General features: G+C 40.4%; 1 protein-coding gene across 10 annotated transcripts in view; it reads right to left on the bottom strand.

The window, feature by feature from the left end:
• The window catches only part of SVIL (supervillin), a 104,565-nt gene that overhangs the window by 67,370 nt on the left and 18,634 nt on the right, over nucleotides 1–18,561 (bottom strand). For 2 of the 10 annotated variants that reach the window (XM_032706165.1, XM_032706231.1), the window contains exon 1: nucleotides 2,676–2,793. The exons of 4 other annotated variants lie outside the window; for them this stretch is intronic. In XM_032706165.1, the coding sequence (XP_032562056.1) occupies nucleotides 2,676–2,736 (61 nt within the window). In that variant the 5' untranslated portion in view covers nucleotides 2,737–2,793. Of the gene's footprint in view, nucleotides 1–2,675; nucleotides 2,795–18,561 lie in introns of those variants that run through there. 4 more of the 10 variants (XM_032706203.1, XM_032706240.1, XM_032706222.1 and 1 more) reach the window with 3 other exon arrangements.

Here is an 18,561-nt window from a genome sequence, read left to right as displayed (position 1 = left end):
CTTAATATCTGTGGTGTAGTACTGCAGTCTGGGATGGTCATTTTAACTTCTTGACTCAGTTCCCCAGCTTATAAAATGGACAGTAGACATGTTTATGATGCACTCTGCAAATGAGAAATGTTGCAAGCAGAAAGAGCCTTTTTGGCTGCAGCCTAGCATATAAAAACTGCATATTCACTGCAGAAGTCAGAGATGTCCAGCTGAGGATCTGTTGCAACAGTATTACACCATCCATGACAGACAAATTGCTGTCTACTGTTTGGAAGCTCCCATCTTTTTTCTGAAAAGCCTTAGAAGTAAAGCCTTAGCTTTACTTTCACAGAGGAACACGTGTTTACACTGAGAGCAAAACTGTCAGATGCAGCCCCATTTTCAAAAAGTATGTATTACAAAGCCTTTAGGTTCCCAAACCTTTGTGAACCACAACAAGCAATGGGCAATCTCCCCACTCTCTCCCAGATTTAGCTTTTTCATTTCTGCAATCAAGTGCATCACCAGAGGTTCTAAATGATAACCAGTGGCAAGGGGTCCAGTGCTCCAAGTACCATCTCCACCTCCAACAACAAGGATGCTATTAAGAGACCTTAGAGAACTGCTGGCCAGGAAGCAGGGGAGCACCTGGTCAGTGACTGCTGTTGAAAAGTACATAAAGCTACTAATAACTTACTCCCAATGGAAAACTGCCTTCTGTCCCCATCTGTATTAAATCTACTACCTCAAGACCTTAAATTAATAAACAGTTGGTCACTGATACAGCAATCATTTCATTTTTCAAAGACGGACCTGAATATTACACAGTCTGGACTTTAGAACAATTCAAAAGCAGATACATCCCTTGAACTCTGCCTCACACTTGAGATTTAACTATTTCAAAGAAGATCTAACTGGCAACAAAAATTTTTTGCTTATGCAGAATGTTTTAAAGTCAGGGTAGAATGTCCCTTATTTTTGCAGAAAGGGTATAATGCAACTTATAGCTGACAATATAGGTCTTAATTTAGAGAACGTATATTTTGTCTATGTCTTTCAAAACTTTTCATCCTCTTTCGCTTCTTTCTGCCATCTCTACAGGTATAAAGATTAAAAAAAGGTAAAAAAAAGTAACAAAGAATTTCAACAGCTTGATAAAGAAGCTTAAATTGTGCAAAAAAGCATTTTTTAGGCATCTGCTACAAGTCACTGCAGATTTCTAGCAGCTCTGCTAATAGCATTCTTCAACTTTAATAGGCAACTTTTTCCTGTTTTTGTTAACATTAATTTTCTCTTTCCATTAAATGGAGAATAAAGCACATAGATTACACAGAAACATCTTGCTAAACCAAAACAGAGTATTATAAGAAAAACAGTGTGAATGGTATATAAATCATTATATTTTACACTACAACATTAAAAAAAATACTCCATGCCATAAGCATCCTCTAAAAAAGGCCAGATTTACATGATTTTGAGAAGACTATGCACTAACTTTCAAAGCCCAGCTCAGTATCAGCTTAGCTAATCAGAACCAGGCATATCTTAAATTTATAGCTGTTCTACAGGATACAACCCATCCTAGAATTTTTGGCACTGAAACAGCTGTCCACCATGAAAACCACAAGCAGACCACAGAGAAATTCTGCCTACCCTAGCCAAAACGGGGGAGGGAATATGAGAAAGGAAGAAAGTAGCCTGCATTGCTTCCCTGGGAGCAGGGAGGGAGAAGGGCTGCTAAGACGGGGCACATAAGCCGGTTTGGCTCTTGCTACCCATTAAACACATTCAGTAACATCATACACACCACATTTATGGTGCCTCAAAAACATCTTAAAACTTTGCTGTATTTCACAGGGATGAGCTCCAATTTTCCCCCACACCCTAAACACAGAAAAAACTAGCAGGCAATTATATTCTGTTACACAGTTTTGATATTTTATGTATTTCCTCCTGTTCAAATTAAACATCATGTGGGGGGGATTAAAGTCCAATAAAACTAACTTACCACAATACAGAAGTCTTAAATACAAACACAGGAGGAAAAGTAAAACAACTGTGCATCAAAAGACAATAAATATGCTCAACAAAGAAACATCAGTTTAGTAGAGTCTTATTCAATGGTTAATTTAAAGATAAAAACCCACCCTCACAGCACCTGATACACAGAAGGAAAATATTTGCAACAGCATTTTGTTCTTTCTTTTGCTGAAGAATTCTAAACATGTTCATAATCACATTAAAGAAATTTTAAGTATTTGCATTTAAAATTAAGAATATATTCACTGAAGTGTAAATCAAACTTGCTCACAAGTTTAACCATTTGTTCAGTCTAGTTCCCCTCCCTCTTAGGTACAAGCTACCGGATAAAACCACTATCCATAATTTAACACATAAGAAATTTCAAATGCTGAATTCAAAAAGAAAAAGTAGATGCAACCTTCCAGTGTTACTTAGTATATTTAAAGGCCCTAAGTCGGTGGCATGCTAAGCTAATTAAAAGATCCATCTAATCGGATCTTTCAAAAGTGCCCTTTAGGAAATAATGAAATAGCCTATTTGACTAACTGCATACTGATTGCTAAAGTACCTAATGCAGCTGCAGAAGATCCAGTCAAACAATATTTACACATGCATACATATATACAAGAGATTAAACACACACAAATGAACTGCATTTTCTTCTATCTACTTGGAACTCTTACCTTGCTCCTCAGAGTATTTAACATTTCCCAAATAGCTGGAGATCCAAGGATTTCTGAACATGGTTGCAGAAACAAAGGATTCGGCAAAGAGAAACTACAATAGCAGCTAATTCTCCACCAGCCACAGCCCTAGGCCTGTCTTAGCAATATCGTGTAGAGATTTTTCATAGCAGAGGACTGGAGCTGTCAGGCTATCGCGTCCCAGGGAGTACAGTAAATGCATAGCAATAGGCTGCAAGCCGGAGCAGCTCAAGCCAGTAATCAGATTACAAACAGAAATTAGGCACATGAATGCTAAAACAGATTGGGCAATGGTGATTGGGAGATTTATAATATTACCACTTCAAAGATCCAGCCAAATCACACACTATATTCCTGCAAAATGAATGTAGAACCCCTAAATCCTCGTATTACGAAAACAAGCAAACAAAAAAACCCCAACAACAACGAAACCAAAAAAATCCTCCAAGAAGAAGAATAATTCCTTCATATCTCTAATCAGGATAAACTGCAGTGCTAGCTTAAGAAAAACAGCATCCAGGCTGCCAAAAAATGGACGCTGTTAATCATATCATTATGCTTAAATGTTTTGCCTAACTATTAGTTGGAACATTTAAAACAGACAAGATTTATGGATAACATATGAGCAAAATTACTGGTGGGGGTGGGGATTAAAGAACAGACACCACAGCTCCAAATATTTTAATTCGAGACAGAAGGTGCAAAACTGCACAAAAGTACTGTCTAGCTACTTTTTTTCTATTATTAAACAGATTTGATGGATTTTGGATTGAAGAGTTGAAACCCTTTATAGTTAATTTTGAAAGTCTGGAAATAATAATTTGAAATGGTGCAATAAACCTGGCTCAGTCACCCACACTGAACTACCTGATGGTCTAACATACACAAAGAAGCATTAAATATGTGACTGAAACAGGTCCATGCACTTAACCCCACACAAACAAATAGGGAAACCAATTAGTTTCCCCCCAACAGACTTCTCCCCTTCAAAAAGGTTTCAACTAGTATTAGTATTACAGGCCAAGAGAGTGGGGGTGGTTCAGCCTGAAGAAGAGAAGGCTCCAGGGAGACCTTATAGCACCTTCCAGTACCTAAAGAAGGTTACAAGAGAGCTGGAAAGGGACTTTTTACAAGGACCTGTAGTTTAGATGAGATATCAGGAAGGAATTCTTTAAGCATGGTGAGGCATTGGAACAGGTTGCCCAGAGAAGTTGTAGATGCCCCATCCTTGGAAGTGTTGAAGGCCAGTTTGGATGGGGCTTTGACAAACCTGGTCTAGTGGAAGGTGTCCCAGCTCATGGCAGGGGGGTTGGAACTAAATGATCTTTAAGGTCCCTTCCATCCCAAACAATTCTATAATTCCATGAGAAAACTCACCACAAGACTGGGGTTGTCAGGACCATGAGAACACAGCCTAGAAACAAAATACTGAAGTTCTTGACTTTGCTCACCTGTTTTTATGATATATGGTACAACAGAACCCTGATCTATGCTGGGAACCTCTATGTAAAGGAAATATATAAGCAATGATGCTGTGAAAGAGACTGCTTAACCACAAGTGAAATATATAATCTATCAAAAACCTATTAATGGTTGTTGGCTTGCCATGAAGTTGTATTTATCCTGTTTAGGTCATCAAAACACTCTTTTTCATGCTAACAAGTTATTACAATGGACAGAAGAATATGCACTTCATCTTGTCTAATGCCCCTGCTATTTGTATTCATTTATTTATTTTTAAACATGAATAATGTTTGAGTCACCCTAACCGAAGCACCTTATATTAGCTGATCTTTCAACAGTCAAGAGCTCTCTAGAATGAGAGTCACCCAACACAAGGAACATGACCTCAAAGCCTCTGACTCACCAGGTAACATCTTCTGTTCAGAAATATTTGGTGGTACACACCACGTTTTTTTCTTTACCTGTAACCTTGCTACCTCTCATGTTTCATTCTAACCACTTCACAGCACTACCAATAGAACACAAATGGACACTGCTGTTCTCTCTTGACTAGCTGTGAAGGCCTCCATGTACTAGAGCCTAATATATAAAAAAACCCCAGTAACAAAAAACATAATCTGTTGACATAAGTTCCAAATTTGCCATTAACCTGAAAATCTGCTTTATGGCCTAAGCGTAAGCGCAGCTGTAATTAAAACACAAAACCAAGACAGTGCAGAACTAAGAAAGAAGCTGCTGGTAACAGCTAACGGAGAGATTCAGGACCAGCATCTGTGTTGGTATATCAATAAGAGATGCTCTGTGCTGAAAAATCCCTTCTTTCTCAACCCTGCTTTTGTGAAGACTGTTCACTTGGTCTTGTAAGTAGATGTATTATTACCTGGAGCACTTTTAAGCACCTGTAACTCATCTGATACACAGTAAGGGAAGTTTCTCTTATATAAAGTGCAGATAAATAACATTCATTTGATAAATTTTGTGTCTGCAGTCTTAAGCAAGGTGGAAGGATAAGTCAGACTTGACAGCTGAGCTGATGGAATAGGTCATGGCTGCCAAGTCATCCTACCTGTCATTCTCTCTGCTGCAGGACTTCTGCTAGGTCCTGCTCCCCTACTGACCCGGTCTGATGACTAAACTGGTAGCAAATATCCCCTTTTATTTTTGCTGGATATGCTTTTCAGGATGTTCCAGAACAAAGAAAAAGGCACAAGATCTTATGACCAGGAAAGGGATCAACCCTCCTGGCTAACAAAGCAGGTAAGCTCGGCTCAAATGTCATCCCCATGTCTGGCAATGTCCCATACAACAGGGGACAGATATGTTTGTATTTGTGGAGGGAGGAGTCAGGCTCCCACATTCCTTTGCTATACATCATCTCCAACATTTTATCCTCAGCATCCTCCTGGTGAATGAGGTGCAGAAGGTAAAGCACATAGAGCTGAAGAAAGATGGAAAACCTCTGGAGTGCCTTTCAGAATGTGTAATTTTTAAAGAGGTTTCTGCTCGTGCTGTTTAAATTCTACCCACAGAACACAGTAGGAAGTCAGTCTCTCCAATAGCTCTGGCTACTACCTGGGAAGAAATATTTGTGATAGGCTTTGGTGCAAGTAGGACTCCTTTTCCTACTATATACAGCTGACAAGTCAAAAATACAGAGTGTGTGGAATCAAAGAATTATTACAGAGGAAAGTAAAATATCCAATAAAAACAACATCTGTAACAAGGTCTTCACAAAAATACCTACCCACAGTCTAAAGTTTGGCTTAAAAATCTCTTCATGTTAGGTTGGAAGGTGAAGCAATCAGCCATTGCTCTGTGCACAGTATCTATGAATTAACATTAATATCACTGCTGTTAATATTGAAAGTGTGCTACTGTGCAGAATCTGTGATCCCAGAGTTTGCTCAGTGTCAATTCAAAATGCGGGGTATGTGCTAACACTGCTTGCAATATTAAAACTCTAAAAGCTGTGAGATACTGGAGCCTTAGTGTATTACACTTCACAGTGTATACTTAGTGTATTGCACTTCACAGATCACTGGGAATATTTAACCACGGTAACTGACCACTTCCCTCCCTCCTTTCCATCAATAAGGGATCACCTATTGCAAGAGCAGTCTCTGTGCTGTCCCTTAACAGTTTTGGCAGTGGAGAAAAACAGTAAGGTGTAAAAAGAGTAAGTCAGCAGAGTCAAGCAATGGTATAAAGAAAAGAAATCTCGGATTTAGCATTGTGCTGCTTGTTTGGAAACAGCAGATTTAAGAGTAAATCTTTCTCGGAGACAAAGAAATTCATCACCAAACACTTGATGAGGAAAGGAGGAAGAGAGGTTTGTCCTTCAAAAAGATCCAGTCTCCAGGAACTAGAAGTGTGTTCAGCCAAGCTATGTTATCAAGGTTGTGTTACAAATCGGTAGTAATGTTCTTGTCCCCCTCTGCCATCATTAATTCTTGAGCATTAGTAGCCTCCAACATAAGCAAACAAAGAGAGAACAACAGTTCAGCCGTCAGAAAGGGGGGGCAGCCCAGCGGGAAGCTAAGTTTGCAGTCATCTGGGCAAAGAGCTCGAGGTTAAGCATGTATACATTTCAAATCTGAGGCTGCTCATGAAAGACCAGCTGGCAGTTAAACGTTGTTCTGAAGCTTCCCACAGGAAGAGAAGGAAAATATCTTCCTTTTGCCTGGCAAAACTAATCGCTCTAATCAAAGCTGGAGTTTAAACGGCTTGCAAAATGGTTCCAAACTTACAGGGCTGCCAGTCCCAAAGCACTGAGGAGTCATGAATCGGGTCCCAACAAGATCAAGCCTTTTTCCTTCCTGAATTTTGATCACTTATGAATTTATATTTAGAAGTGTTTCTCTGTGATAAGGAGAAGTAGATACTTTGTTGTGACTTGCAGTTATCATAAAAGCAAAAATCAAAAAAGCCCATGACAGCTGTTTGAAGAAAACCTAAAAATAAAATTTTAAAGAAATCAACAATGCAGAGAAAAGAAAACCCACAGTGATTGCAAAGAAACTTTCAGCAACTTACCTAGCAAGAATCTGAGCAGCACAGAAAACTGAGATGAGCTGTATAAACAAGATGACAAAATTACATTTTCATCCACACTTCATGGGTAGAGACTTAAAGGAGCTCATGAATTTTATTCCACTGCTCTTCTTCTGGACAAGAGAAGCACCTTTGGAATGGCTGTGCCAAGACCTGAGATGCTATAGATGATTGAAGGAATGAAGGTCAGAAGACTGGGCTAAACCAGATCACTCTTTTCCATCCCTCCATCTGACCTCCCCTCCCAGGCTGCGGGCTGCTCGCCTACCCCACACTCCCTGTCAGTTTTTGGCATGCAGGCATATCTTTCTGAAGGAAAGTGGCAAGGCACTCCCTTTCCTTATTTCCCCTTTTTCCCACTCTCCAGGAATTTCTGCCAAGATGTTCAAGAAATAAGTCAGCCCAAAGCTAAAATACAGGTCAAAAATCTACCAGAAGATTACTTCAATACTGCAATCACTTAACAGAAAGTTACCATCTTGAGTGATATCCAAACAGCCTAGCTTGCAAACACAGTATGTATTCTGGTTTTGTCTTCTCCATCCAAACCTCATGTATGTGGGCAAGTGATAATTTCTCATTTCTTAAATGAAGGTTATTTATATGAACTTTAAAACTGGGATAGTTTCCTGACATGGTATCATTACTCTAGTGGAAAGCAAATGTAATCCTTTTCAATAATGATTCTGGCAAGAAGATTTATGTCTGGTCAGTGAGTATGTTTTGGACAACTCTTCAGATAAACTTCAGCAGTGCATTGTCTGTGTGGTGCACTTTAAAACAGGTCATATGCAAAGAGATCAAAAAAGCTGATTAGTAAGATTATAAAGGAGACTAAGTTTTTCAGAATAAGATGACAGATGTGTTAAAAGAATATGGATGGTCTTTTTGTACTGGTTATTTAGTCATGTGCTGAGGGAAAAGGGAGAACAACAGATATTTTGGCACACACACTAAAAAAATCCCCTTCCAATCCCTAGATTACTCTTTCAGATTTGAAGAAATATCACTCGAGTCATTAATTTTAGCAGTAGATTGCTCCTAAAAGGAAATTTTGGTACCTTTCAATCTTGCAACACATTTTCAGAATAAGGAACGTGAGTCTAATGTTCCCTGACATGCCTACATCTTGTATCACTGTTTGCAAAACTGTATGGCAAGACTGTAGCATAAAAGATGTCCAAGGTTTTCCTCTTTAGGAGTAGGATCAGTCTAGAGTAGCTCCTTCAAGGAAGTTCAAGGGCCACATACCCTTTTCACATATGGTAATCAGATATGCCAGCGAGGCACATTACCCAAATTCAGTCAGACCTATTTGTCTCTGGGCCTGAAACAGTAAGAGATGATGTCAGGCATGAACACGGGCAGGGTTAGACATGGACTGAGCAAATGGCTGGAAATGAGGATAAGGCAGGAACTCATCTCCCAGCAATACGTACAATTTGAATGATTAAACAGCTCAAGGACTTTGAGGAGATATGGGGTTTTACCTAACAAAACAATATTTGAGAGCGTTTCACACCATGGCTCATTGTAAAGCAGCTGCAGCTCAGATTGTAAACGCACAGGGTTAGCCACAGCTCCATGGACATCCTCTGAAGTCACACTACCAGCAGTAGCTTCTTCTTTACTATTGCAGTGAACAAGAACTTTGCTGCTGGGACAACCAAGGGCCTTATCTGTTGTCGGGATACTGGCTGTAAAACGCCTGTCCTGCAAACAAACAGCTAGGGTTTTCATGATGGGTTTCCCCATCTTCTGACACTTCTGGTGTCTACAACCAGCACAAGGCTGTCTCATTGCCTGGAGCAGCAAGAGGCCCCATGCAGTTAAGTGACACAAAAAGCCCAGCCACACTACTGAGTTTTCTCCTGTCTGCTCTTGTTCACCTCTGCGCTGCTATCTCCACATGCATGTAAAAGCCCAAAAAGGGAGTCGAGACAGGCACACGCACCCCAAGGAAGAATTTATAACAACGTTCCTTGGCTCTTTGTGATAGTAGTCATCTAAGGAAAACATCAATTTTGTTTACCACTGTGATGTGACATTTCACAGGTCACATCATATCCCTGCATACTTACCTTGAAATATAACTTTTCAAGCCTCAGGCAGACAACAACCTTGCAGACAATGAATCTATGAGCCCAGCTCCCATCCTCTCTATAGCATGTTTCAATGCTTTCTCAGAAAATTAAATATTTAGTAAGAGAAATAAGGAAAAAAATGTATGCTCTATTCAAAAGCTGATGGTAAAGGTAGGACAGTTCAGCTACAAGTACTGTCACTGAAAATAGTGTCACTATGAAAAGGCACGTGTACCAGACCTTAATTTACATCCAGCATGGCTAAGCAAAAATTAATGAGGAAAGAAAACCTGGTTAACACAGTGATGCTGCAGTTCTGGAGCCTATTCTCTAGAGAGCAGGTTTAAATTCATAGCAGCCATGGCGTTTTTCTCTTTATTGCCCTCATTCACTCCCAAAGCCCCTGCGAAAATCACAAACATGCCCAGTGCTCAGGGGGGCACCAGTCACTAATAGAAAATTAATCACAAGTCAGAACTGAAGAGCCTTCCCAGAGTTGCCCAGGAAAGCCTGCACAGCATCTGCTTGTGATGCACTTGTCTAAATCTACAGAGATCTTACTAAAGGAAAAACAGAAATACTTTTTTGTTTTTTAAGACTTCTTCCATGTGAAAGTCAGTTTTCATGAGGTGGGTATGAAGTAACCTAGACTAGTGCTAGTCTTCACACAGGCTGTGGGTGCCAATATTCCTCTTCTTCTGGGAGCAAGACCATTGCTTTAGCCAGTAAAAATCAGTCTTCCAATAAAGGGCATAAAACTGCATAAGAAGAGGGGAGAAACAAGTCCTGAAGTGGAAAAAAAAAATAAATTAATTCCCCTTAGTTCAGGTGTGCCTCTGAAAGCAGGCAGCACAAGGAATGAACACACACTTCCCAACAAAGGCCACCACAAAGTGTTTCAGTATATGGACTGACGGCGTGAACTGGTGTCCTAAGGTTATAACCAAGCACACGAAAAATACATCAGGAAGAGAACTACAAGTTACTAACATTTACACAAAAAGCATTTTACTTTTTAAAGCCACCTCTTAATAGCACAATTCTTGATATTTGCCAGGCAGAGTTTCAGTCTCTCTGACAGCTGGGCTCAGGCAGCAGCAGCTCGCTGTCAGCGCCGCAGTACTGGGTCGTATCTCCCGGGGTCTGGGCTGGATCCGTTCTGGGCTGCGCGCTCTCTGCCGCCATCCAGCATGTTCTGTCCCCAGACACGGGCTCTGCAGCTTGCCTAATAAGGCCACGCGCGAGTTGACTGGCTGGCTTATAGGTCACCCAGTGTTTACCTTGCAAGCCGGCAGCGCAGCAGCAGCCAGAGCCTACCAGCCTCCCTCAGCTCCCGGCCACGGCTCTGCCATCCCTGCGCTCGCACAGCCACGGGACGCGCGGCAGCGCAGCGCTGCTCTGCAGCTCTCATCGCTCCTATGCCAGAGGTTACGCTCGGCCGACACTCACAGCTGAGGAAGACACACTTCAGTTTTACCACAAGCAGCACGAAACTGCAGGGAGTTCAGGTACAGTTTCCACCACAGCACACTGTAGGGCCACTAGACTGAAAAAATAATCAGGTTTCTCACTGCATGAGTTGCTTGAAAGTAGGGCAGCAGCATGGGTATAAAAACAGCCGCCTTCACAGCTCCAAGGCAGCAGACAGGTACTTGTCAAACACCAGAACCAAGAGAACTAGATGAAAGCAAGGTACAGATACTCATTTGAGCACTGCTATTTAATTATTTATTAGTCTTGATCAGTTATGGTGAGATTCACTGCAATTCAGACAGATGGCTTCAAAAGTAATGATTTACTCTCCCCAGAAATAGCTATCTGGCAAAAAGAAAAACGAACAAAACCCCTCCTTCTGCTGCATCTCTTGTGATTCAGTCTATTTTCCGCTTCACATCTCTCCTAAGGCAACTTCAAGATGCTAGATTTGGATACCACCCTATCCTCTTTCCCAGCACAGAGTCTGCCAGGAAAGCCATGAGACTGCTCTGTGGTTAGAGCTGTCAGAGGAGAGCAGTGCAGGCCGCCTCCTGCCACAGTGCTGCTGCAAGACCCCTCCAAGGGGCCACTCAGAGTGGCTTTTCCCTTCAGGTCAGTACAGACATTTGACACCACACAGTAAGGTTTAAATACCTACCTAATACTACCAGATATAATGATGTATTTACTACGTGATTCTCACAAGTAGAAAACTCTCTTGAGCTCAGGGAGCAAAACCAAACTATGATTATCACCCTACTGAAATAACAAAACTACTGCAGTTATGTCCTGTTCCTGCAATGAACCTGAGGTTCACACTATTATAATTAAAAGAGATAGAATATACGGCAAATTCACTCTTAAAATAGTTCATGTTAAAAAATGCAGCTGGGAATCACACTGGCAGTTTGTAAGCTAAACAGTTGTCATTTTGGGCTGAAGCTTTGCCAGATGCAAACACAGATCTCGGCTCAGAATTGCTGACTTTCTGCTCAAAGTCTATTCTCACTCAATATAATACAAAGAAATGGGGCACACACTTTCAAAAAAGGGCCAGTCAGACATAATTACACACAGGTAAGTCCTACATAAGCTAACCCACTTTGTGTCCAATTTGCTTAGATCAGCAGCACAGCCGTCAATAATGAACACAACATCAGCAGCACAACATCAATAATGAACACTGAGGAAACAAAACAACACACTAGGAATGAGACGGACTGGTACATGTGCATTAGACCTGTTAAGAGTTTTAGGAAGAAGTCAAGATAGCCCTGAACTATGGAAATCAGTCACATTTCACAGACATCCAGGCTGGGCCGAGAGAAAACCTATTGGACTTGCACTACTTGCTAGAGGAAATGGGTTCACCCATTCATTTCAAGTCTCCCAGAGTACCCATGGACAAAATACCATGGGAACACTTTCTCCTCTTGGCTAAAAAGGTGAATCTCAATAAACTCAGGCACAATCATAGAAAAACACTGTGACACTCTCACAGGTGACTGTTGATTTGACACTGGTTAATTTAGGACCGTAGGGGTAACTGCACACTAGCAAATGCTTTCAAATGCTTTTATGCTTTCACAGTTTTAATTTTAAATAGGAGCTAATGTTACAGCTGACTTTTCTCCATTCTAACACTGTCATTTTCCATCTTTGCTCAGAGACATTAAGAATCCTAAGACGGATTCCCTTTCAGGAAGGAATTCTGGGAACAGTTTAGAAATACAACAGGATCTCCTCCTGTGCTAAAGATGGGGGGAGGGGGAAAAAAGTAGAATCAACATTGTTTTTTAATCTGTATTCTGAATATCTTAAATGCAAAAGGATGCCTAAGTGGTAGGGAAATCACCCTCACAAAGAAGCATGGCATTTTCATTGTTCAGGACAAAGCACAGTTACTAGCAGAGCTATAAAGTTCTCACTGAATTCTTCAAGGACAGGGTAGAAAATTAATTTCATCAAAATCTATGCATATCAAAAGTGATGCTGAAAGAACAGAATCATGGCTCACATTGAACCTCTGGTTTAAATCAAGGCTGAAGAATGTTTTCCTTACTCAGTCCCCCACACAGGCCACCTCCGCCAGTGACCTTACAAGAATCAACTGCCACCCCAGCCCTAGGTCACACAAGAGGAAACACATCCACCACATAATCACCAGTTATGTGCTGCAGGCACACATTCACTGAGAAGACAGATGGGGTCTCAGTGAGGTAATGGGGAGGTGTTCTTCCCCTGATCCACAGATGGTCAGCTCAAACTCAAAAGCAAAACATCATAACTTTGTTGAAATGAAATGTAGTGAACAAACTGGCTAGAAATGAGAGAACAAGGGCAGTTGCTTGGGGAGTTGAGTGATTTGTTACAGTCCAGCTTCCCCGAGCCACCTCATCAACATACAGAGAACAGCCCCCAAGGCTGGTGCAATATTGATGCCCATGTTATGGTTGGAAAGAAGTGCTCAGCCACACTTTAGCTTTTACTGACACATGGGAGGAGCTCAGCAGCACTTGTCCCAGAGTTCATGCATCTTCCCAAGACTAGAACTGCCACTCCCAGCTCTACTCCTCTTAGTCTCCCAGCTCTCATCCTTGCCAATCCCCCTCTTCTGATTTTAGTTCTGATGCCTTTCGTATACTTCCATCTTCCTCCTCTCCCCCATCCTCTGGGTAATTCCACTGTGTTTGTGTTCTTCAGTGTTTCCAAAGGTACCTCCACTTCTCCCCTGGCTCTTCTCCAACTCCCACTGCAGATTCTCCCATTAGAGACCCAGTCTCCTCACTGGCTCTCTTTACCCACTCCACTCCATCCCCTCCACAAACCTGGCCACCTTCTTAGCAGGGTTTTGTTTTCCTTCTCGAGGAGATTTTGGTAATGGTCTGTCCAACCTAGCAGACTTGATACTTACTCTCCCCTTTACTAGGAGAGAACCACTCATGGGAAACTAAGAAGGTGTATTTGTGAGAGCTGAACCAACTGGAGCACAGAAAGCTTAACTTCAGCAGCACACTGTGGAGCAGGCCAACAACCACAAGGTCATAGTGTAAAAGCATGCTGATAGTCTTGGACATTTTTTTCTTGCAGGTAAATTCCCTTCATCAGTCAACTTGTTTGCCCCATGAATAGCATCAAAGGAATGCTGTGCTGTCTGAAGAGAGGCACTAAGCATGTGTAATGGAAAGAGACATCCCTTAAAAGAGAAAAAAGACAGGCAGCTTGAACAAATCAGAGTTGGAAAGAACAGACTCCCTAGATGTCTTCATGGTCATTGTTATTACAGTAATACACCAACAACCAGTTACAGAAAAGGTGCTGGACTAGGTCCTTGCAAGGCAAGGAAAAAATACCTTGCCTTGCAAGGTATTTGTCTAAGAGCAAGGCAAAACCACTGCTGAGAAATAGTGCATGATCTTCAAAATCACAGACACGCAGAGTACAATGCTTCTTAGCCAACAGAGCACAGTTGGACACAGCCCTGTGCCAGGTGATGCTACAGAATGCTCAGTCCTTAGGGCCCTGTCACGTGTGAAGACAGCCTGGTGTTTAGCTGATATTCTGCAAGCTCTGATGAGGCAGCAGCATGTTCAGCTGCCACAGGGAGCACAGAGCTCAGGAGGGGCTGCAAAACCCAGGAGGGAAACGGGATAAGTTCTGCAGCAAGACTTCTCTTTGCCATCCACACTGCATTGATTCCAAACCCAGGATCTCGTATTTCTCAGGAAAAAGAAGATATTGCAAGCCTTGGGGAGTTTGGGGGTACATGGACCCTAAGAAGCTTCATTTTTAAAATGCCCCATCATCCTCACAGGCACCGGAAAGTCTGGAACCATAGTTTGTGATTCAAGCAAGTGAACAATACACGGCAGGTGCACATGAGCTTCAGCACCTTAAGAGAGCATGTGCTGCACAGATACACAAGAAATTCATGATCCTAGTTTATTGTCAGCACCAGTGTTCTGCTCACAGAGTCTACAGAAAGGTATTCTTATGGTATGAAAATAGTCCTTCTTCCTACAGCAGGGAGCCATTTGGGAGCTTCATTTCAGCACATCAGCATTACTGGCATATTTACTATAAAGTTTTATATCAAAACTCCACATGAAGTTGTTGAAGTCCAAGCAAGATGTGTGTTTGCCTCACTGCTTTTCTATATTTGGCCTGATTTTTAAGTGCTAATGGAAAAATTGAATAAAATACAGCAGTAGAAGAGTTAAGTAATCCAGCAGCTTCTCTAAATACAAGATTTACCAATTTGTATTGCAGTTCAGCATACATAGAGCTTGTTTTGACTTAAAAAATCAAGTTCATAAATAGTCAAGTAAACAAACAAACAAAACCAAAACCAAGCTCAGTGAAGGCTACATTTCAAGACATATGAACTATTTTGTAAGTATACTGTTTGCCAGTGGTTGTAAGTCAAACTACAGCAGTATTTCAAACTGCCATGGAAAGTATGCCTGCATTAAAATTCAGCACAAGAAACTTAAACATCCTGACAGCATGTGGCCATGCATGAGATCACCGTGAAAAGCTGCAACATTTTCTTGAGCTCTTTGTTTTCATTTCCTGGGAAGTTTGAAACTTCAGTAAGTAATCAGCAGCTTATACCCAAAGTCTAGATGTAAAGTCAGCACAGACTGGAGTAAGTCCAGGAGTTTCATTAGCTCACAATATGGAGTAAAAGAATGGAATCCTATCCAAGGAGATCTGGAGCACTAGAATGCTATTTAATGAACACTGAACTGGAGGCTTGTTCCTAGTGAAGACACTATATAAGGATTTCACTTGGAAAGCATAATTTAATTTTTATAGTCAAATTCTTACTTTCTTCACTCAAAGGTATGTGTGCATATGTGTGAAAGTAAACTATTAAACAACTTGGCATATATAAGTTCTCAAGTAGTTTCTTTTTTTTTTGGCCAAGTATTACCATTATTTCTTGCCAGTCTTTATGAAGAACAGTGTGAGAGCATCCAGCTTCTAATATTTCAAGGGTCTGTGGGTGTGTAAAACACACCTGCATAGAAATTGGATTTCACAGGAAAAAAGTTTGGTTGGTTGGTTGGGTTTTTTAGCTTTTTTAATCTATTGATTATAAGAAAATTCTATATTAGAATAAACACACAACTCTCCTATCGTTTTGTCTTGTAATTGGGAAGCAAAGAAAAGTGAAAGTCAGGCAGCTTGGTAAGTAACCCTGAAAAATTACTTCCAAACACAGAAAGGCAGGGAAGAGAAAGGAGTAGACGGAGATGAATCAGCGCCAGGAATTCCAGAAATCTACATTTACTGTAGAGCACCGTCTTGTTTTATTTCAAAAGTCAAGCAATTGTTTCTCTGTGTAAGTCATAAATGTTAGTTGTAGTGCTTTTTTTTTCCGAATGGATGAACACTAAGGGTGTTCCACAGCCACTACTTTGTGGGAAAATATCTTAACAGGAAGATCCAATAAACAACATTGTTAAAACACTGTAATAAATCTATCCCTCACTACAGAAAAATAAAAGTAACATTTATTTTTATTTCCTTATGTAAAGGGCTTAACTGTTTCTGTTCATACTCTTTTTCCCCTTTAATATCTTATATGTGAGAAAAATCAACAATAATCAGTTTTTAAGTTTGGAGAATGCAGCAGGCCTTTTGCATCCTTTCAGTTACCCCTACTAAGAGATGGGGGTTGAAAAAGAAGAACTCAGAACTGATTTGGGGTCCAGTTTTGTCAGAATAATATACAGTTAATCCGTTTCCATCTTCTGAATTTGCTACAAATAAGTTTTTTCCCCTTCCTATTTTTAATCTCATCAAGTGTTATGCCATTTAATTCTTTCTCTTTCCAAGCACTGGTAGTATAAATGAATCAGTTGGAGTCCTATAAATACTCTTATTTCAACTTTTTAGAACATGCTGGCTACCTCTGCCATAAATAAAAGCTACGTACACAACAGGCAGCCAATATACAAAGCCCATATCTGTTAGAACTGAGACATCTCACTCCATTAAGCTCCAGTTGGATTAAAGTTTTTCTGTAACTTGTTCCACACCAAATGTCAGCCTAATGCTTCTACTTTTTGGTCAAATACTAAACCAATATATTACTTTTATCTTCTAATATTACCTTTCCTATGAGCTTGCTACACAGAGGCCATACTCAATACGGCCAATACCTCAAGACCAGTCTTAGGGTGACCTGGTGTCTGGCTTAGGTTTTCGGGAAATATCATGGAGGGCATTCACAACTAATTACAGGTAAATTCTCAAAGAATTTGAGAGCAAAACACAAAAACCTTAGCTCCAATACTACCCATGTGACTGAAGACTTATGTGACTCAAGTACCACATGAAAGTGATATTTTAACATTAATCTTTGGAAGTTTCCATAAAACTACCTTGAAGGAAGCCCAAGACACAGATATGCCATATCCTACAACATCAAGGATCATAGAAGATGCTGCAGTCTCTCAATCCATCCCACTTGCTATGTAATTCCTCCCAGTACATGATAACTTTTTTCAAATTGTTGGTTCAGCAGGTTGGAGGAAGCTGACTTCTGGCAGAGGAAGACAAATGCTAGCACAGCTACACCCCTTCCTGGCAAGTAATTTATCTGAATTAGATTAAGCTTTTTGACCTCCTCCACCTATCCAGAGCTCGGGTTAAAGGCAACGAGTTACCTATCCAGCCCCTTGGTACTACAGGACACAGCTGAGTAAACAACTCTGCCCTCTTAACACAGAACTCAGAAAAAACGAACAGGCTGGTTCCCGGGACTCCTGACACCACTCCAACAGCATCAAGCATTTTTGAGCATTATAATTGATAATGAAAGTCAGTTTCCATGATAAAGGCAAGATACCATAACTTTTAAAGCAACTGCTAATATCAAAGGGGTTAATTTAGAGGGCATTTGTACAGACAGCCCATCAAACATAACTAAGAAGCCAGATGAGCAAGTTAGAAGATAATGACTTCTACTTTAACATGTTTAATCTGACATTGCTTTAACTATCATATTAATCAATTAGGATACAGCACTACAGAAAAATAGTGAAAACTTTTTCTAAAGAGCATCAACATTTCTCCTCTGCTCTCCACAGTGTACAGTCCAAATATACATTGTCAGTGAGTGTCATCAAATCCACATGGATAGCACAACCTCATTCAAAGCTTAGAAACAGCACATTGCCAACTCGTTAGCAGCACAAGTAAAGCATCTATCATTCTACAAAGCCTTGAAACTTTTTTTTGAAGTATTTCAACTCTGAATTTGGCTTCTGCTCGAGGAAAAGAATAGATAAAAAATGTATTAGAAAAAAGATAGATAAAAAAAGCATTCAGGGCTTCTTGTTAGAATAGATTTGATCATATTTTAGAAGTAAATACTTTGTGTTTTTAAAAACAAATAAACAATAAAGGTTTTGTGGGGTTTTTTTTGGTTGGTTTTTTTGTTGTTTTGTTTTGTTTTTTCTTTCTGCCATTACCTTTAGAAATATTAGCTGAGTACTAGGTAACTTCTTAAAGTCTAGTGTAGGCTAAGGAATGGCAACCAAGTGACAAAAAAGCCTGAAACTTGATTTGTCTGATAAAGTTCCTTTTGTTAAACCCAACAATTTGTCCATAAATGACTGATCTGGCAATCTTGATCCTCAAAAATCCTACAAAATAGAAACCTCCAAAGAGAAGACACACTACTAAAATTTCCCAATTGTCCTATAGATACTGAGAACAGCCATGAGCTCATCAGGTACTGGTTTTATAGCCTTCCCCTGTTTAACTGGTTTTAAACT

The sequence above is a fragment of the Chiroxiphia lanceolata genome, chromosome 1, assembly GCF_009829145.1.
Source record: "Chiroxiphia lanceolata isolate bChiLan1 chromosome 1, bChiLan1.pri, whole genome shotgun sequence".
Lineage (NCBI taxonomy): Eukaryota > Metazoa > Chordata > Aves > Passeriformes > Pipridae > Chiroxiphia > Chiroxiphia lanceolata.
The sequence above is the reverse complement of the archived record's forward strand: the minus strand, read 5'-3'. Positions and strand labels throughout refer to the sequence as shown.